The 21,728-nt window shown below is 39.3% G+C and overlaps 1 protein-coding gene across 1 annotated transcript in view; it reads left to right on the top strand.

Annotated features, from left to right (window-relative positions):
• The window catches only part of LOC5572287 (H(+)/Cl(-) exchange transporter 5), a 33,809-nt gene extending 12,372 nt beyond the window's left edge, over window positions 1-21,437 (top strand). Inside the window, 11 exon segments of the mRNA XM_001653922.2 lie at window positions 3,382-3,525; window positions 3,528-3,544; window positions 4,215-5,051; window positions 5,119-5,333; window positions 5,393-5,601; window positions 5,660-5,800; window positions 19,911-20,020; window positions 20,083-20,183; window positions 20,249-20,412; window positions 20,474-20,687; window positions 20,749-21,437. Of these exon segments, the coding sequence (XP_001653972.2) occupies window positions 3,382-3,525; window positions 3,528-3,544; window positions 4,215-5,051; window positions 5,119-5,333; window positions 5,393-5,601; window positions 5,660-5,800; window positions 19,911-20,020; window positions 20,083-20,183; window positions 20,249-20,412; window positions 20,474-20,687; window positions 20,749-20,839 (2,243 nt within the window). The 3' untranslated portion in view covers window positions 20,840-21,437.
• Window positions 21,438-21,728: the final 291 nt, after the last annotated feature.

Here is a 21,728-nt window from a genome sequence, read left to right as displayed (position 1 = left end):
AATCTCAGCTACATTCTAGAAATTCTAGTGATAGTAAAAATAGTTAAAAGGTGTCGTAGAAAAAGTACAGATATGACTTCACCATACTGACAGTGTAAGGCTAGTACGGATGAATATCTGTTTTGCACAAATTTGATTTCGTATTATATCGAACGAGACAGTCGTCCATTTGACTGTCAAAATATGAACAAAATTGTCGTAAATTACCTTTTTGTTTCAAATTCCGAACATGACTTATATTCCGAACACTCGACTTTTTATAGCGATTTTTCACCACTCGAATTTCTTCACATGTTAATCAGTACTTCTATGCAAATCGTGATTATTCACGTAGACTTGACGTTTGGATTATTTTGAGTGTACCTAGTCCGATCTTCATTGATAAGCGAGAGCACTTTCATTTGAGATATACACTATGGCTTACTTACGTCGACCGACGTACCGCATAAAAACGCGTTATTTAAAAACGACGTTATTACAAACAAATTGTTTAAAACAAACGACGTGAAAAAATCTTCATGTTTACGACGTTTCATGACCATACGAATTATAGTGTAGACTGTAGAACATTGTTTTGCATGAAAAAAAATCTGACACTGTTTTTTTAAATAACAGCGTAAATAAACTTCAGTGTATGTCACAAATCTTACTTTGAGGAAGTAGATGCGATTCACTGACACTGAAGAAGGCTATCAGTGATGGTTAAAATACGCGTATCTGTCAAAAGATACGCAATTAGGGCGGAATTAAAAGGTACAATACTCAAATCTCGCGTTCAAGCGTATCTGTAGTAATCGATTTCTCTTCTTAGATTTTCTCTTTGAATTCGTTTTATAAGCGGATGGTCATGGGTTTGATTCCTAGCCCTCTCAACAAAAAAACTTCGTCAGTCCGCTCAAGAACAACTTGAGCTCATCTGTCCAACATCATCATAATTCTATAAGACAAATAGAAAATTACTGCTTCGCGTAAAAAAAAACTTTGAAAATACAAGCCAAGAGTCAAAGAGATGTCAACTCATGTTTGATTTTTCGGAACATGAAGTTTTTACAGCACTGGGTTTTAGAAAACCCAACATGACGATAATAACAAAATTGCCTTACATAGAGCAAGTTGCCCTAGCGCCTAGCAAGTTCAAGTTATACGCGAAATCGTGGAGATTGTTTCTAAGAAGCGGAAATTCTTGGAAAATCCATAGAGTAATCGAGCTAAAATTTCTGCAAAAAACTCGTCAGTCTCCAGGGAATCAACTGTTCAACGCTGATTTCTTAAGAAAATTCAACAGGGATTGCTCTGATTTTTTTCCTGGATTCCTCAGGAAGTTCTTTTAATGTTTTTCCTATATGTCTACTTGTTACTCCAGTAAATTTTACACTTTTTCAAAAATATTTATTCCAGGAGATCTTTTAGGGGTATAAACAAAAAATTCTAAATAAATTCCTTCTATAATTCCTCATGAAGTTCCCCCATAAATTTTCTCCCGAGGTTCCTCCTGGGGTTTCCTCAGTATTTCATACATACAGGGTCGGATTTACAAATGTGAGGCCCCGGGTCCACAGTATTGTGGAGGCCCTTTCCATAGTATTTCTGGGAAATCAGAATGAATCGAAACATAGTTGTCCTAACAACTTTTTTTTGTAAATTTTCTGGATAAGGTTTTAATTATTAAAAGTTTGTTTTAAACGATTCTAAATCCATCATGTACATAACTCGGTTTCAGAATACTTTAGGTATGAGTTACTATTGAATAAAAAAATATTAAAACGAGATTTCAGTTTTTAGCAACTCGTCTTGGTTATTGATAATGTACATTATCGATCATATAAAATGCAACGAAACCGTTTTCCTATACAAAATAATCAATATCAAATAGCTATATCTCCGTCGTTTCTCAACAGATTCATTTTATTTTCAATTATCTCAATTTTTGAGAGCTATGAACTTAGGTATTTGTTTCAAAACTATTGATCCGAATGTCACAGATAGACTGAAATTTTTAGGCTGAAACATTGTTTAGAGTTCTCAAAAACTGAAGAAATTAGTAATTCGTAAAAAAATGTATTAAAAAATACAAGCGCTTGTAGTTTTCTGAATCAATATTAACAATAAGAACATAGTTACTTCAGAACTGCGAGCAATATCATAATGGTAAAAGGATGGCGCTTTAATATTTGATTTAAATCATTTTTGAAGCTTTTTAAATGTTTTCGAAGGCTAAGGAGTTAATCCATAATAATTTAAATATTTTGTCCATCAATATTTTGACAGGCTCTCCCCCATTTTTGCTTTGAAACGCATTGAATTTGTCTGATATTTTTTTTTCAATACGCTGCACACACTATAAACGGGTAATCTAGTCACGATTGTTAGGTACTCTATTCCACATGTAATTCAAATGAAAATGACCTATAATAGTGTAACATCTGTTCATGTTATTTAAAAAAATTGCTATCCTAATTATGGCTTCTTATTGTTCTGAAATGCTTATATATAAATATTTTCAGTCGTGATTTGCCGGGCCCTAAAAATGTGGTGACTGGGGGCCACAGCAATACGATTCTGCATACAAGCATTATTCAAGCAAATTCCGTAAAGATTTTTCGAACGTTTTTGAAGCATGTGAAAAAATTATACAAATTATGTGTTAGTCCAGATGAGCCCGATAACATTTAAAGCGTGTTCTCCTGTAGAAGTCCAATTTTACCAAATTTAGCTTTAATGCCTGGAAGAAATTTATCCGTTTTTGAAATTTTAATTAAAAACGCGTGCAAATTATAGACACTAAACGAAAATTTTATAGAACTTGTTTAGGCTCATACTCAGGATGCAGATAGTACGATCCATTAATTTATTTTTAGTATCTAATGTCTGTTTTTACACCATGGCTTTTTAATAGCATGATTTCTAGTTAAATTTATATTATATTTTGTAACAGATTCTATAGCAGCCGTATCCTTTTCCACGCTGGTAGAAGGTAACTTTGATTCATTTGTAAATGTAAATCCTACACACATGTGGTGTCCCATCATTCTGCTTATAAGTTTTTGATGATCGCGGATTAATTTCTATTGCAACATTACATCGAAACCTATTTCTCTGAATGTCATCTTTCCTCGGAACGGAAATAGATTTTTAAACTAAGTCATATAGGTATTATCCTAAAGTTCGAGTTTTCAAAATTGTTCTACCAAGTAATTGGCTTCGGTACCAAAACAGTATTATTTTGGGAAGTTGACATTCGAGAATCTTAAAACAAACGTTTTCAATGAAGATTAATGGATAATTAACGTAGTGAGTTTCGCTAATAGCATGCTGGTGGTTAAATTCAAATTATAAACAACGAAAAGTGCATAATGTGTTCATCCTCCTGTTTGCTCTTAGGTATTTCATTTTCCGGAATGACGGACAACAGTGACGATATTCCCGGTATCGGTCAGTATGACGATTTCCATACCATCGACTGGCAGCGTGATATAGCACGCGACCGGATGCGACATCGGTATATCGTGAAAAAACGACAGGACTCGTTTGGGATCTGATAAAGGTAAGACACAGAATGCTTTTATGATTACAAGATCTTATGATAGGGGGGTCTGTAGCCTTGAGGTTACGCTTTCGCTTCATAAGCGGAAGGTCATGGGTTCGATTCCCAGCCCCTCCACAAAAAGCCCGTCCAGCCACCAGAAGACGCCTCACGGAGGACCGTGCTTTGGGGAGCACATTCATCCTCCGTCAGTATCAGATGGTGACTGAGACAAACTGACCCTCTTCGCAGGCAGCTAGCCTCACTAACAACAGAGCTCTCTTCTACCTGCTCGGTGTGAGAGTAAAAGAGTAGGAGAGAGTGAAAGTTGATGTAAATATAAATAAGTTAAGGCTCAAGAATCCATCATTCAATCATCAGCAATAATCAAAAATGAAAAACCAGTTTTTTCGTTCAATTTTTAAGAAATCTTCATGAAAATATATCATTGCATTTTAGATAGCAAGTATAATGCAATGATAGATTTTCATGAAGATTGCTTCAAATTTGAGCAAAAAAACTGGTTTTGAAAATTTTTAAAACGGTGATGGTTGATGGTTATTTGCCTCTTAAAAATAGATCTGTGTCGGTAAAGAAGCTACAGATCACCTGATTCCGGCACAGTATTGGCCACGAGCACAGAGTGCCTTAAATAAAAAAAAAAGATCTTATGATTTTTAACTTTTTACAGGGAGCTCACGACGCCTCATCAGGATGGGTTTGTGTCCTATTGGTAGGGTTGTTCACCGGTTGTGTGGCTGGTGTGATCGATATTGGTGCCAGTTGGATGACCGATTTAAAGTTTGGAATCTGTCCGCAAGCGTTCTGGTTGAACCGGGAGCAGTGCTGTTGGTCATCCAATGAAACAAGCTTCGTCAGTGGCAATTGTTCACAGTGGTACACGTGGTCAGAGATACTAACATCATCACGTGAGGGTGTGGGAGCCTACATCATATCATACTTTTTCTACATTGCGTGGGCTATGTTATTTGCCCTATTGGCAGCATCACTGGTGCGAATGTTTGCACCTTATGCATGTGGTTCCGGTATACCGGAAATCAAAACCATCCTATCTGGATTCATTATCCGAAGTTATTTGGGCAAGTGGACGCTCATCATAAAGTCAGTCGGCCTCATACTGGCCGTATCAACAGGTCTTAGCTTAGGTAAGGAAGGCCCAATGGTGCACATTGCGAGCTGTATAGGAAACATACTGTCCTACTTGTTCCCAAAATATGGAAGAAATGAGGCAAAGAAGCGTGAAATCATATCGGCGGCTGCAGCAGCTGGTGTATCAGTGGCTTTTGGGGCCCCCATTGGAGGAGTTCTGTTTAGTTTAGAAGAAGTTTCATACTACTTCCCGCTGAAGACGTTGTGGCGATCGTTCTTTTGCGCGCTGATAGCAGCGTTCATATTGCGATCGATCAATCCGTTTGGTAACGAGCATTCAGTGCTGTTCTATGTGGAGTACAACAAACCTTGGATATTCTTTGAGCTGGTGCCATTCATTGGACTTGGAATTATAGGGGTAATTATATTTAGCTCATGGTCAAACAAACTAAACTTTATCGATTCCTTTCTATTTTCCTATTTAGGGTATCATCGCAACACTATTCATCAAAGCCAACCTATGGTGGTGCCGTTTCAGGAAGTATAGCAAATTGGGACAGTATCCAGTAACCGAAGTTCTTGCCGTTACTTTCATTACTGCTGTTATCGCTTATCCAAATCACTACACACGAATGAACACAAGCGAGTTGATCTACCTGCTGTTCAGTCAGTGTGGCATCTCAAACAGGGACTACTTATGGTAACTATTATTTAAAAAAGGCGGTTTGTTGTAAGATTTACAGTGATTTTTTCTTGTAGTGACTACAATCGTAACTTTACCGACGTCAACTCGGCTATCGAAATTGCTGCCGCAGGTCCGGGAGTATACAAAGCGATATGGCTACTAACGTTGGCCCTGATGATGAAACTGATTATGACCATATTCACCTTCGGTATGAAAGTGCCATGTGGTTTGTTCATTCCATCGCTAGCACTGGGCGCCATTATGGGTCGCATAGTTGGAATTGGTAGGTTTTTTCGTTATTCGAAAATCTGGTTTCGTAAAATATTTGATTATTTTTGCAGGAATGGAACAACTGGCTTATCATTACCCAAAAATTTGGATTTTCTCCGGAGAATGCTCAACGGGCGATGATTGCATCACGCCGGGTTTGTATGCCATGGTTGGAGCAGCAGCAGTTCTAGGAGGTGTGACCAGGATGACAGGTGAGGAATGACCAGGCCAGGATAAATATTCTAAAGCTTAATAAGCTTAGCTACATGGTTTTAAATATTTCACTGGGAGCTGACAGCAGTCCATGCATTTGTTTGAAACTTCCAGAATTTTCCACGTAGTGTACATAACCATAAGGGACAAAGGCTACACAACTCTATTGGGACATATAATGATTGACATTGTGTTTATTTGTCCGAAGCTTAATGAAGAATTATTTTCATAAATTATTCTATCAATTTCGGTTGGAATAACACTTAAAAAAATCGAGAGGCAAAATAAGTGAAATTACTGAACGAATCTCTGTGTGATTTATTTGATTATATTTCCTGAAGAAAGGAATCTTTTAAAATAAAAATCATGAAGTTATTCAAGGCAGAATTTCAGGAAGCAACTAACCCGTATAGGCCTAAGCGAAAGCAAAAAAAACTAAAACTCACCGCTCAGCGAGTACTTAACACATTTCAATATTTTATGTCAGTATACTCGTACACATATCTAGTTTCTAAAAGTGATCTTGGGATAGTTCGTGTGCCCGGAGTTATTCTGGGAGATCACTGTCCCAGGTCGGGTTTTTGTGCCCCTGTAGGGGATTTTTTTTATTATCGGACAATTTGGGCCGGAGGTTTTCCGATTTGTATGAAATTTTCACCAAAGGTAGAGCTCGTGGATATATGACTAAAAGTAAAATTAAAAAAAATTATAGTGGCCTATTTTCCCGGAAAACTCTAGATAAATTTTCACGGTTTGCCTATATATTTCAAACCTTAAAAATTCATATCTCCTGAACATCGTGACGAGTCGTGTTTACTGAAAACAAGATTGATTGTGCTTGTGCTTGCAATAACGAAAAATAAAAAGCATTTGAGAAACGAATCGATTGTTTTTTTGAGCGGAAATCGTTTCAAGGCCATAGTGTAGAGCTGTGTGTGTGCGCGAATGCGTTCTAAGCTAAGATGGCCTATCAGTGTTTCCCAACCGGTTCCGATTCGAGTGTGAAGTGAAGCAAAATGTTCGAAACTCCGTTGACATCGAGAGGTGGAGCGCAAACAGAAGCACAATCAAACCGAGACGGTGAGAACCAAACGATCGAACCGATCAGTGAACAAAAGAAAAAACAGAAGAAGAAATTTCAATTGCGAAGAATGAATGAAGAACTGAAAGTGATTAAAATCCAGTCGAATGCACTGGAGCGAAAATTGCAGCGGGTGCATGCTGTACAAGTGCAATAACAATTTGGCAAACAAACACTACCTGCAGCTGAAGACCATAGAAGATGCGTTTGCTGAATACAATACGGTCCAGAAGTGCATCTATGGTCTCGACGTCGACGAAGATACCCACAACGAAGTGGAGGAGAAGTACATTGATTTCGAGCAGCGATACGGTGAGTTGTATGTTATTATTACTAAACTGCTTGATGATATTGCTCAACGAGAGAGGCCGACAGTGGCGCCCTCGGCATCGACAGCGGCCACGTCGGCGGTCCCAGCTGTGACGATGCACCTGCCTCCACTGAAAGTGCCGCTGCCTACGTTTGACGGTACTTATGAGAATTGGTACGCTTTCAAATCAATGTTCGATACCATCATGGACCGCTACCAATCGGAGTCACCGGCGATAAAGTTGTATCATCTCCGCAACTCGTTGGTGGGTAAAGCAGCCGGCATCATCGATCAGGAGATAATTAACAACAACGATTATGCTGCTGCGTGGGCGACGTTGACCGAAAGATTTGAGGATAAGCGGCTTATTATCGACAAGCATATCGATGCTCTCTTCGATCTTCCCAAGATGTGTGGTGAAAACGCTGCGGACCTACGTAAGCTGATAGATGTTTGTACGAGGAATGTTGACGCGCTCAAGAACCTAGAACTTCCTGTTGATGGACTAGGTGAAAGTATGCTGATAAATCGGATCACGAAGAAGCTAGATGGCGAGACCCATAAGGCGTGGGAGTTGGATCAGGCTGCCAACGAAATGCCAGATTATGAAACTACGATGGACTTCTTGAGAGAACGATGCCGAGTGCTGGAGAAAATTCGCCCTCCGGACGAACGTGTCGTGAAGCCGGTGAAACCAGGAAGGCAGATGGTTGAAACGAGATCCAAGGGCAGCAGATTGGTAACCACATCTGACAAGTGTCCACAGTGCTCTAGCAACCACGAATTATGGAAATGCGACATTTTCAAGAAGGCGAATCTCGCGGATCGCTACAGTACCCTGCGTCGAATCGGAGCGTGTTTCAACTGTCTCCAAAAGGGGCATCGTACGGTTGGTTGCTCATCTGAGCATTCTTGCAAGAAATGTAGCAAACGGCACCACACAACGCTGCATCCGAACGACACTCCCATGAAAAAGAACGATTCTCCACCATTAGTTGTTGGACCATCAGACGGCGATAAACGAAACGAGCAGCAAGTATCGAATCATGGAAGAGCGAACAACCCTTACCCTTGTAGGGTTCTTCTCGACTCAGGCTCACATACAAACTTTGTGTGTGAGCACTTCGCTGCTCTGTTGGGATTAAAGAAGCAGCCTGCGAACTATTCGATTAGAGGGCTGAATGAAACACGAACGAAGATTCGGTTCAAGATCCACGCTAAATTGAAATCCCGATTAACAGATTACACCGCTTGTCTTGAGATGCTAGTGGTGCCGAAGATAACCGGAGATTTACCAGTTACGAAAGTGGATTCAAGAGCGATCACCATTCCTGAAGATATCCACCTAGCTGACCCGAGCTTTGGTGTTCCGGATAAGATTGATATGCTCTTGGGCGCCGAAATATTCTTTGAGATGCTGAAGTTCGGACGTGTTCAACTACTGAATTGTTCAGCGATACTCCAGGAAACGCAGTTCGGTTGGGTCTTGAGTGGTTCTGTCCCCGATAAGGAGCCTTCAGTACTCCATTCACTCTGCGCGCGAGCGGAAGAAGACATTGGACATCTCGTAAAGCGGTTTTGGGAAATCGAAGCCTACTGCGACCCTATTGCGCAAACTCAAACAGCTTAAGAGGAATGCTTGGATCATTTTCGACAGACTCATGAGCGTACTGCGGAAGGACGGTACATTGTCCGTCTCCCGTTCAACGACCTGAAACAACAACTGGGCGAATCACGCACGATGGCTGGGAAACGCTTCTTCGCCTTGGAGAGGAGATTGGACAAAGCGCCTGTATTAAAAGATCAGTACATGTCGTTTCTTCGCGAATACGAACTACTTGGGCACATGGAGTTGAACAATAATGCGGTCGATAAGGCTCCACAGTCGGCATATTATCTTCCTCATCACTACGTATTGAAACCTAGCAGCAGAACAACAAAACTCCGAGTAGTATTCGACGGGTAGGCTGAGTCTACTACTGGCGTGTCGATCAACAATACGCAAATGATTGGACCAACCGTTCAAAATGATTTGATTAGCATCGTATCGAACTTTAGAGCCTATAAGTATGGGATAACAGCCGATATACCGAAAATGTACCGCCAAGTCGAGGTACACGCTGATGACAGACTATACCAGAGGATTATGCATCGGTCTAACTGCGATCAGCCGCTCCAGACATACGATTTGCGGACGGTTACGTATGGACTTGCATCGTCTCCATTTCTGGCCACGATGGCGCTAAAGCAATTAGCCATTGATGAGGGGACACTATATCCGTTAGCTGCTGTGGCAGTTGAGAAGTCATTCTACATTGACGACGTGCTGACTGGGGCGAATACGCTAGAGGACGCCTTAGAGCTGAAAACCCAGATCATCGGATTACTGCGCAAAGGATGTTTCGACGTGCATAAAATTTGCTCTAATTCGGAAGCAGTGCTTCAGGATGTCCCACAGGATATGCAAGAAGGTGTTTTGAACATTGAAGATCCAAGCATAAATATTGTAATCAAGACCCTGGGCGTAGTCTGGCGTCCACAGGAAGATTGTTTCACCTTTGTCGTGCTGGTTGAAGACGCCGTTGGATCGGATCGACTCACGAAGAGGATGATTCTCAGCCAGATCGCAAGGATTTTTGACCCATTGGGTTTTGTTGGCCCTGTGGTTACAGCTGCGAAACTTATTATGCGGGAGTTATGGTCTCTCAATCTGGATTGGGATCAATCCGTACCGAACGAGATGGCCAACTTCTGGATGGATTTTCGGAGTCAATTGCGCTGGCTCAACGAGCTGAAGATACCGAGATGGATTCTTGCTGACGGAGCTCGCTCCGTAGAATTACACGGGTTTGCAGACGCTTCAGACCTGGCGTATGGGGCGTGCTTGTACACCAGAATCGTGAAAGACGATGGATCTGCTACGCTGAAGCTTATTTGCAGCAAGTCTAGGATTCTACCACGAAAGAAGGGAAAACAAAAGGAAATAACGACACCCCGTGCAGAGCTGTTGGCTGCTCTGCTGTTATCAAGATTGGCCGTCAAGCAGCTGGAGGCGCTCGATGTGAAATTTGAATCCGTTATTCTCTGGAGTGATTCACAGATTGTATTGTGCTGGCTAAAAAAATCGCCTGAATCTCTTGCTGTATACGTCGGAAATAGAGTCCATGAAATTCGAGAGCTGACCAACCGATTCACTTGGAATTATATCCCTTCCAAGTCCAACCCAGCTGATTCCATATCCAGAGGAGTGGAGCCGAAAAATCTGCAATCTGATGAACTGTGGTGGCATGGGCCACCCAATCTACGACACACCGACAGTGGTATTGAGGAACCCCAACCCATTCAAGAAGATCAGCTGCCGGAGCTACGCAAAACTGTTTTGGTGACAACGCCAGAGCATCCTCGATTGCAGCTTTTCGATCGAATCAGCCGATATCCGATCATGCAGCGTACAATGGCGTATGTTGTTCGTTTTTGTGACTATGTGAAGAGCGGCAGGACAACCATTACGAAAGGTTTACCAACATCCGAAATATCACGAGCATCTGCATTGATCATCCGATTGGTGCAGAAAGAATCCTTCAAACTTGAAATCAGCGCGTTGCAAGCCGGTAAGGAGTTCAACTTTTCGACTCGCAACTTAAATACTTTCGTCGACGAGGCGGATGGGATTCTCCGTGTAGGTGGAAGATTGAAAAACTCGTCGCTTCTATATCATCAGAAGCATCCAGCCTTGCTTCCTAAGAACAGGGTGTCCATTCAAAATAAGTTTTCAAATTCACGGATTTTTCCCGGATGTCCAAGAACTTAAAAAACAGATTACAAAAAGATCCTGCGACTCGATATCAGGGCTGTTACAACGGTCGCGAATTTCGCAAGGCCAGGCGCAAACATCACGAACGACGGCAATTCTGTCGCCAAAAACGCGGATTTCATAAATCATGCCACAAAAATCGCCAATAAATTGTTTTGACACAAGTTGTGCAGTTCATCATTAGGAAATTTGTATTTAAAAATGTAAACTCTCGTCATCTCATTAAGTGCTGTAAAGTGCAATTTGTAGTTTAGTCACTAGGGCCCAGTTTTGCAGAAAATAGCGTTTTTTTTCGTTCAATATCAAGAAAGTTTACTTGACAGAAAATGCATTCACTATATTCAATTCTTCAACTGAAACACAGTGAACACAATTTCATCGTATAAGTTTCAGTTTTAAACTGAAAAACTGTTTGTGAAGTATCGATGATGGCAATAATTACGATGACGGATTCTTGATAGTAAAAAATGTGGTGTAGTTGGTTGGTTTGACTTTATTAACGAGATTTTTAGCCCTAGGGGTCGTCCATAAATGACGTAGCTTTTTAGGGGGAGGGGGGTCTTCACGAATTTGTGACGAAGTGTGACGAGGGGGAGGGAGGGGTCCTAGCTAGTGGACGTAGCATTTTGAATCAAGTCCGTAAAAAGAAAGGCGCTGAAAAAAATTGCATACAATTATTTTTTATGGAACTACTTTTCTTTACTTATAAACTTGGGTTATAAAATTATGATTAAGCTTCAAAACATTCATATGACAAGATTGAAAAAAATATCTATGAAACTTTAGATTTTCTTGATAAATGCAATCAAACAGATGTTTTGAAGCTTTAAATAATTATGTGAATATTACATTATATTCGTGTCCAAATTAATAAATTTATAAATACACAAAATAAGTTTAATTAATTGATTTAAAATCAATGCTCTAACCTGGGAGGGAGGCACCGATACTACACACGAAATATGACATGTTTTTTTTTTAAACTGCAAGAAAACTCCAGCTTGCCAACGACAATCAAGGCAGACTTGATGAAAATCGCTAGTTTTCTTTTGTTGTGTACCTTCCACCTTTTCGGACAAACATGGAAAAAGGGACAAAGTTTTCTATGCATTTCATATTAGAAAAAGTAAAATGATGCGTATTTGAGTACTTTATATTCAATCAAAATAAAAGGTGCTATCGTGACATTACTTTTGAATAGGCATGAATAGCTTATCAATCGATTTTTTGTCACATTTGATGAGATGCAATTACGCGCAATATCTCCACCCAATCAACTCATCATTTGTTTTGATATATCAATGCTCTTGATGGATTAGCCTGAATATTCATGAGGATAATAGATTCGAGTGTTAACAAAATTGCCCTATCATTAAATTTTGGTAATAACTCGGTCATTTGAAGAATCTTTATTATTTAACGGTTTCATTATAGGTTGTGTAAGATTATTTCAGTATGGAAACGATAATGAAAATCAACTGAAATATTAATAGAGAGTATTGTATTTGTATAATAATCGCTAAAATTTTCTAAACATTCCAAATATTTCAAGTGTAATCTTTTATGTATCTGGCCACTGTTTGCTAAAATGATTTGATATTGGATAATATTAACGATGATTCATTTCAAAATAATATATTTTCTTGATCATCTTCATTGAAATCTATTTCCCAACAACGAATAATTTAAAAAAACAATCCTCTAATATAACGAAATTTTTGTTAAATATATTATAAAATATATTGGACCCTAACTCGACAGTAACGAGCTTCATCAATCCAATCAATTTTTTTCACATTTTTTATAGTAAACTTGTTTTTTATGGTAAGAACAGCAATAGTAATATAATTTAGTCTATAAGAAACTGGAAACCAAAACCAAGGAAAATGTGCATTTAAAACTTTTTCAAATTACTTTTGAGCGCTACTGTATATCAAACTGTTAGAATAGATTATCCTTTCATTTCAGTCAGTAATTAATATCAAACTTTGTATTGAACTTCTCAATTCCAATTTTTTGTTTCAACCCAGTCACTAAGGAAAATAAGTTTAAAAAATTTAGGGGGGGGGGTGCTCGATATGCTACGTATTTCCATGGGAGGAGTACCAGCATTTGTGACGAAATGCTACGAGCAGGGAGGGGGGTGTAAAAAATCAGTGAAAAAATGCTACGTCATTTATGGACGGCCCCCTAGGCTAGTTCATCTCGGGACCAACGGCTTTACTTCCCTTCCGAAGGAAGTCGTCACTATAACTTTTTACGTCATAAGTGACTATGTCGGGGATGGGATTCGATCCCAGGTCCTCGGCGTGAGAGGCGAGTGTTCTAACCACTACACCAGGTCCGTCCCCAAATGTGGTGTAGGAAAATATAAAAAGCAATAACATTTCATCTGTAATTCGACATTTAAAAAGCATTAAAGAATATAAAATCTGAAGGCACTTGCTAAGATGGTTAGGATTCATTGTGTATCTAGATATAATATCGGAAAAAATGTCAGTTAAACAATTTGCTACCATTCTGAAAATGCACAATCCAAAAGCTTATAATTCAAAAGTCGATAACGGTGGCGGCCACGTCCTTACGGTTATCGGGGAAGGGAAAGAATGTTAGAGAACCATTGTTACTAGAGACCGAGTATACCTCTGCATATCCACAGTTTCCGTGGAAAGGATATTGGGTTAGTGGGATAAGGAAAGGATCTGCGAGTCAAAATATTCACGCATCTTTTATAAAACGTCGAAAGAGCTTTAAATGTATGATGCAATGTACTGTATATTGGTCAATTACTGTCGGACTAATGAAATGTTATCGTAATCCGGGTCATTTGGCGAATTTGATCGGTATCAAAAAGCAATATCTTTTAAGGATGCTTCATACGTGCTAAGATTTTTAGTTTTAGTTTTATAAGGATAGTTTTGCACAGAAATATTAACAGTTTTTTTAAGGTGTAAGCAATACTGTTGGAAAAGTCAGTACTAAACAATCCGCTGGTGCTAAGTTTATATGCAAAATTTGAATATGAATTTTGTTGAACTATTGAACTCGATTTTAAAATCATACTGCATAACTAGCGTAGTTTTTCGAACCGTTTATTTTCGGAAAACGTGCCTATTACAAGGTAAATAAACTACATTTAGGTATATTATTCTAGTTTCCAAAGTTAAACTTCCAAATAAAATGATCAAATGCAAAAGCTGGAAGATTTTTTTACGTAATTTTCTGTATTAGGGGACCCACATTTAGTAGATGGAGAAATTTATTATTCTTATTTTTACTTTATTATATGAAAATCAATTTCGCCCCAGTGGACCATTTTCATTTTTTTATTTTCAAGCTAGGTTTATGATACATTATTATTTCCTATAAAAATAGTTACATGCACTGATGGAGATCAAAGAAGTACTGGTTTTGCCGAAATTAAGTTGACAATATCTCAGTTCCTAAGGATAATATAACAGAAAGTTATAGTGATTAATTTGCCCCTGGATTACGGTACTAAGAAAAGTGCATCAAAGAACACAGAAATTTGTTAAAACAATTAAGTTTACACAACAATGTTAAAATATTTTTTACGAAAAATCGATTGGGTATTGTGACATGAAGATTTCGATGACAATTTGAATATTTCAGTGGGCTTCGTGGCCGTGCGGTTAGTGTCGTCAGGCAGTGATCGTCGTGGGTGTGGGTTCGATTCCCGCGTCAGCCATAGAAACTTTTCGTCAGGAATGTTTCTCGGCTGTGCCACTGGAGCATGCTTGTCCGTTGTCTAGTGTTAAGTTACAGTCTGTGCAGCTAAATGGCTGAAGACGGTGTCCGTGTCTTTTATTTTTTTTGGCGCGGATTGGTGCTTCTGCTTCCAGTCGCGGATCGAATTTCAGAAGTCGCGGTTTTCGCGGATAACATTTTGAAGTTTTTGTAATAGCTCTGTATTTTTGGTTAAAATTTTTAAAGAGTTTTAGATCAAAAGATATAACATATTTGTTGAAATATCTAAAAGATCGTGACTCCCTCGAATAGGGTCTTAAAGCCCTGTCCCAATTTTAGAACCAAACGCTAAGACTTAGACCAGAAACACATGTTTACTAAATATTTAAATGGTTTTCGTTGGTGTAAGTCCAAAAAACATTTTTTACGGTTTTTGAGATTTTGTCAGACCCCTTGGTTTAAACTCAAATTTTGGGCATATTTTGTTTACCGTGTCCCTTCCGAAATGTCAGATAGGAACAACCCTAGTGTTAAAACTCTCAGGTTAAAACTAAAAGCCCTGTGGCGTTTTTTTTCGACAAAGTGATCGTCAAACATGATCAAAAGTGTCAAGGTTCATATTTGGAATTATTTTTAAAATTAAAGTTTACATATGTTATATCCGTTATTTGAGCTTGAAAAATTGCTAAAATAGTTGCAAGAACATGCTCTTTCGTATTATTAAATAAGAACAAGAATTCATTAAACATTTTAGGACCCAATTCATAGGAAGTTCAGAGAAATTTTGGAATTATATAAACTCAAATAGCCAACTTATTTCCTTCTAAGAATGCCTTAAGAATTATGCGTTAGACATGGCTTGTTCATGGAGAAATAGTTGATCTGATGAAACTCATGTTGAATCCAAGAAAAAACATAACAGAGACGGTATTTCCAAATACATGTTATTGTTCTCCTATGAAACTGGCTGAAACTTTTGACATAAATCCAAGATTGCAATTTCCAAGTAATCTTCAAAAAATGTGATCAAGATATCAAGAATCTTGTCAAAAAAATAACAAAAATCTGGTCAAGAATACCTAGAGGTCCTCGTTATTGTTTTATCCATCAAAGATCTAGTTACGAAATTTGTTTTGGATGATTGAAAGAATTCGCTGTCAATCTGCAGAAATCTACACAAAATCTCGTCAGAGGCCTCATAATAACTTTGTAATAGATCAAAGACTAGTCAAATTAGTAATCCTGACAAGGCTTCATTAAGAATCAGTATCATCAACAACCCTAGAAATCCGCCAAAGGGAACTCTTAATGAATCTGTCCAGGATTTCAGAAGATCTCCCAATAAATGCAAACTTTTTTTGGCTTAGCATTCTGCGAACATCTAAAAATCTACTAAGAATTTAAAGCAAAATCAGCCTAGGATCTTTTCTAGAATCCACTAAAAATCTTATTAGCAATTTACTAATACTTCAGTGATCTCTCAGAAAGAACTTTCAAATACTGGTCAATTATCGGTTCGATTCCGGTAAATATCTCATTAAATATTGAGCTTGAGCTTGATTGGCCGCCCGTGGATGCACTCCAGTATCGCCAGATCAGCTGCACTTACACAAGGAACCAACCGAATGACTGCTTGGGACTAACAGGCATCCTCAGTGTATAAGTGCTGGTGATCTTCTATTTTTAGGCAACAATGGCACCTGCCACGTCAGAATGCAGACCAATGAGGGGAAGGGGGAGGAATTGATGATGCATTGAACTGACTCCCACGTAGACCGTATATTCCACTGCATCCACGTCAGTTCATGCGGGAGTGTATGGATTGGGGGAAAGGCATGGCAGAGAGGTTTGCTTTTGTGGTTAGCAGACTGCCTATGTATCAGGCGTAAGAAAGGCGTGCGCGTGGAAATAGGAAGCGTTAGGGAAACGGTTTCTTGTCCGTCTCTGGTTCTAGCGTTTGCTATGAACGAATAGTTTGAGTGTGATATATTTAGAATGGAAGATAGAAGCAAGTGAGAGATACACAACTACAAAGTACGAGGAAAGGGACGGGCCTGGGATTGAACCCATGACCTTCTGCATATGAAGCAGAAGCGGTAGCCATCAGACCACCAACCCCGTCCCGGTAAATATCTCATTAAATATTTACCACGAACTAAAATGAAAATCTAACACTCATCTCGAAAAGCACCTTGCCAAAAATCCCCTTCTAGAAATGTTTCAAAGATCCTACTTACCAAAAATTATTCATGATGTGAAGTACTAATAACAGACGACTTAAAACTTAAACAAACCGGTAGTTTTATGTTTGAAATACATATTTTCCCGGGGTGTTCTCCAAATTCCCGGGTATTTCCCGTATTTTTCCCGATCATTTGCAATTCCCGGGTTTTTCCCGGTTTTCCCGGATTTCCCGGATGGATGGACACCCTGTAAGAAGCATCCTGTGGCGATTGCATTGATACGGTGCCTGCATCGTTCGAACGTGCATATCGGACAGCGCAGCCTCCTCGGCATTGTTCGACAAAGGTATTGGCCACTAGACGCGAGGAGCACTATTCGTAAATTAGTTCATCAGTGCATTCCTTGTTTCCGGATGAAGCCAACGAGAGCCACTCAACTGATAGGAAACTTACCGGACTATCGTGTTCAACCGTCACCTGTATTTGGTAATACGGGATTCGATTTTGCCGGTCCTTTCAAAATACGACCAAATGCGAAAATGAAGAATGCACCAACGTTGAAAGGCTATGTATGTGTCTTTATATGTATGGCCACCCGGGCACTACATTTAGAGGCCGTCTCCGACTTGACAACCGAGGGGTTCATGGGCGCACTTCAACGCTTTGTGAGTCGCCGTGGAGTCGCCTTGAAGCTGTATTCGGATAACGCAACAAATTTCGAAGGCGCAAACAACGAAATGGAGCGTCTATCTACACTATTCCAAGAAGAACAACACCAGCTGAAACTGAACGAGTTCTGCACCCAACGAGCCATCGACTGGTCTTTCATACCAACAAGCAGTCCACACTTTGGCGGAATATGGGAGGCCGGCATTAAGTCGGTGAAATCACACCTAAAGATGATTATGGCGGAACATAAACTATCGTTCGAACAATTTTCGACAGTGTTAGTGCAAATAGAGGCTATATTGAACTCGAGGCCTTTAACACAACTTTCAGATGACCCAAATGATGTCAGTGCAATTACACCCGCTCACTTCCTGATCGGACGGGAATTTCAAGCAATCCTGGAGCCATCGTACCAGCACATCCCTCAAGGAAGATTATCGACGTGGCAACTGGTCCAGGACTTGAAGCAACGGTTTTGGAAGGCTTGTACGCATGATTATTTGCACGAGTTACAGAAGCTACAGAGAGATTTCAAGGTGACCAAGTTCCAAGTGGGAGCCTTAGTTCTCATCGTCGACGAGAATAGCCCACCACTTCACTGGCAGTTGGCTCGAATCGTGGAACTACATCAAAGCAGCGACGGCCACACTCGCGTGGTTGCTTTGCGTACAAAGGACGGAACTACGAAAAGGGCCGTAAAGAAGATTTGCCTACTGCCCCTGGACAATGAGCGCGACCGTTCAGCCGAGTAGTTTTGAAATTCTGCAATTTCAACGGCCGGCAGGATGTTTATTGTAGCGACACACCTTGCCTTGCTAGCAATTAAAATTGAAACTTTGCTGGCAACCCTGGAGAAAAATCTAGTACCACACTAACACACCCTTTGTAATACAACAGGAAATAAAGCCAGAATTTTTTGTATCGTTCACAAGACCAGACGTGTTTTCTTCACGGTCGTTTGGAAGAAAATTTTCACGTTTTACAGTCCATTTATTCCCGAGCTTGTTCAGTGGATCTTGAGATTCGATCCTTCAAACGTTAGTATAACGATTGATTGTTACAAGAACTTCCCGTGCGGCCCCCATAGAGGCTGTTAGCTTTAATACTAAATAACGAGCATACAAAACACCCAACAGACCAATGGAGAGTGTTCCAATTGACGAAAAGTTTCTTCTGACTGGAAAGGGAAGGATGGTTTACTGCGTTACACTTACAATGCGTGTAAATTACTGCCGCCGTTAGCGCACGGTTATGAGGCCCAAAATAGAACACATTTTCCGATGGGAAGCGTGCGGGTGGTCAACGGTTTTTCAGTTCTGTCGTCTAAACGGTAAAAGATACCACTTTGGCGTCTATGGACGAAAGTTAGAGTATGGATTGATGAAACAAACAATATTTTTTCAAAAATTTCATGATACAGACGATAGTTTTTCCGACAATTTTCTCTATGGTTACAATTTTTACGGGAAATGTTTTTATTTTTATATTTTCAATGGATTGCTGAGGAAATTTACTTTCGTTTTCACTAAAAGACTTTTGTTTTACGAAGCATAGTTCAGGCGATATGAATTTTTAATCGTGAGAAATCGTGAAAATTCATCTAGAGTTTTCCTGGAAAATAGGCCACTAGATTTTTTTTTTGAATTTCACTTTTGGTCATGAATACACGAGCTCTACCTCTGGTGAAAATTTCATACAATTCGGAGAACCTCCGGCCCAAACCTGTCCGATAATTTAAAAAAATGCCCTGTAGGTAAATCTCAAGTCACTGATAGTATGCTGGTTCTTAAGCTCGAGTGGCGATGTACAAGATATTCTAAATGGTTCAAAATTTTTCACTTATGATGTTGAATATCGGATCTTAACCTTTCAGTCGTCGCGCGGTTTGCCACCGTCAGAACCACCGCGCTGCTGTTGGGAACGAAAAGCGAGGTTTTTTCAACGGTGTTGTACAAAATACAACAGCGCGACGACTGAAGTGTTAATGGTTTATGCAAATTAAAATGATTTTCATTGCAAATAAATGAAGACAACTAGGCGTCTCAAAAAAGCCCTTTTTTATCCGACCTTTAACAGTAAACTAGCGGAATAACTTCGGTCATAGAAACATTACTCTGGCCAGTATTAGAAACTAGATATGTGTACGAGTAAACTGATATTTTTTTTTTGGAATCGGGCAAGTATGTGCTTAACGGTGAAAGTTTTAGTATTTCTTGTTTGAATCAGGCTAATACTTGTTAAACAAAAATATCTTAAGGAATTATTTTAGCATCATAAATGATTAGATCCCCTGTTTCAATACACTACTTCACCTTTGTGAAACTAATGAATCTATATTTTACAGTTTCGCTTGTTGTCATAATGTTCGAACTGACTGGAGGAGTGCGGTATATTGTCCCACTTATGGCTGCAGCAATGGCTTCTAAATGGGTAGGAGATGCTCTGGGACGACAGGTAAACGCAATATGAGTTGTAACAAACTTCGTTGGCTACATAGATCATGATTTATATTTCAGGGTATTTATGATGCTCACATAGCGCTAAACGGTTACCCGTTCTTGGATAGCAAGGATGAGTTTCAACACACGACTCTAGCAGCTGATGTGATGCAGCCAAAGTAAGATAACAACATATTTATCTTTTATGACATAAATACCATATCATTACTATTGTTTCCTACAGGCGAAATGAAACGCTATCTGTAATTACTCAGGACTCGATGACGGTGGACGACATCGAGACCCTACTTAAAGAGACTGAGCATAACGGCTACCCTGTAGTTGTGTCCAAAGAGAACCAGTATCTCGTAGGATTTGTCCTGCGAAGGGATCTTAATCTCGCCATAGGTAAGACATATCTTATATCACACTATCCCAGAGAAACTACTAATAAAGTTTGTTTAATTAGCGAATGCCCGACGGATGATCGACGGTATAGCAGGACAATCACTAGTGATATTCACCTCGGCGCAGCCGGTGCAAAATCTCGGACCATCGCCGTTGAAGCTGAAGAAAATTCTTGATATGGCACCTATCACTGTGACCGATCAAACTCCGATGGAAACCGTTGTGGACATGTTCCGCAAGCTGGGGTTGAGACAAACTCTCGTGACACACAATGGGTATGTAATATAACCATCTATCTTTTCTTCAAGTAGGTAATTAACTGTTTTGAAATTTCAGTCGGCTACTGGGTGTGATTACCAAGAAAGATGTCTTGCGGCATGTTAAACAGATGGACAATGAAGATCCTAATACGGTCCTGTTTAATTAGACGAATTAGCTTCCAGTAAAACCCCACTTGAGTCCTACTTAAAATTACGAATTTGTAGCAAATTATACATTTTCACATCCTTGAGTTGTATTTATTTAGCACACATGATCAAAACAGGAACTCTTCCCAGAAAGCGTTGCGTAGTCAACGGTTGCAAAAATTAGGAATCAAGTTTTATGTCTGATGCCGATATTTTTATAGTTTAATTTAGAGTCAGTTGAAGTTTTTGTCCAAGTATAGAGAGCATAGAGCATCATATAATATATATCTTTCAGTTATCGGATTCATATTACACATAGTTTCATTCTAAACATAATATTAAAAAGAATAATACTGAAAATTTTGATTAGTTGATTTAGGCCGTTTCCGAGTATTATGAAAAACAAAAGCCGGTAGAGTAAATAAAATTGAAGTAACTAAATTGTATAAATTTTATACAGCGTTAGCCCATTTTTGTATTGTATATTGAAGGGAAAGCAAACTTCTACACATTATGATAAGGATGGCTTAAAGGTCAAAGCGATACTCGTGAAGCTATCTTAGGCATGGTATACAATTTACGCAACCCTGAAATTTATTATGTTTGCAGTTCGTAATGTTTTTAGGAATTATTGTTTTTTTATGAACCGAAACGCAACAGCATCCCCCTGAAGTGTTGCGTAAATTGTGTACGATTGTTTTCTTTGAAAAAATAGGAAGTCGCTTTACACTAAGGAAATCCAGCCAAGTCAAATGCAGCATAACTCAATGGGAGATAATAAAATTGTATATTTATGTATTAAAACATAAGACGACTTTGTTTTATTTGTGGACAAGACGGGACTAAAGCATACCACCGATACCAATTTCCGTTGAAACCAAACAACCTTATTTCAAATATTGGATATTG

This window comes from Aedes aegypti, chromosome 2, assembly GCF_002204515.2.
Source record: "Aedes aegypti strain LVP_AGWG chromosome 2, AaegL5.0 Primary Assembly, whole genome shotgun sequence".
Taxonomy (NCBI): Eukaryota; Metazoa; Arthropoda; class Insecta; order Diptera; family Culicidae; genus Aedes; species Aedes aegypti.
Note: the sequence above shows the minus strand (reverse complement) of the source record. Positions and strands in the feature narration are given on the sequence as shown.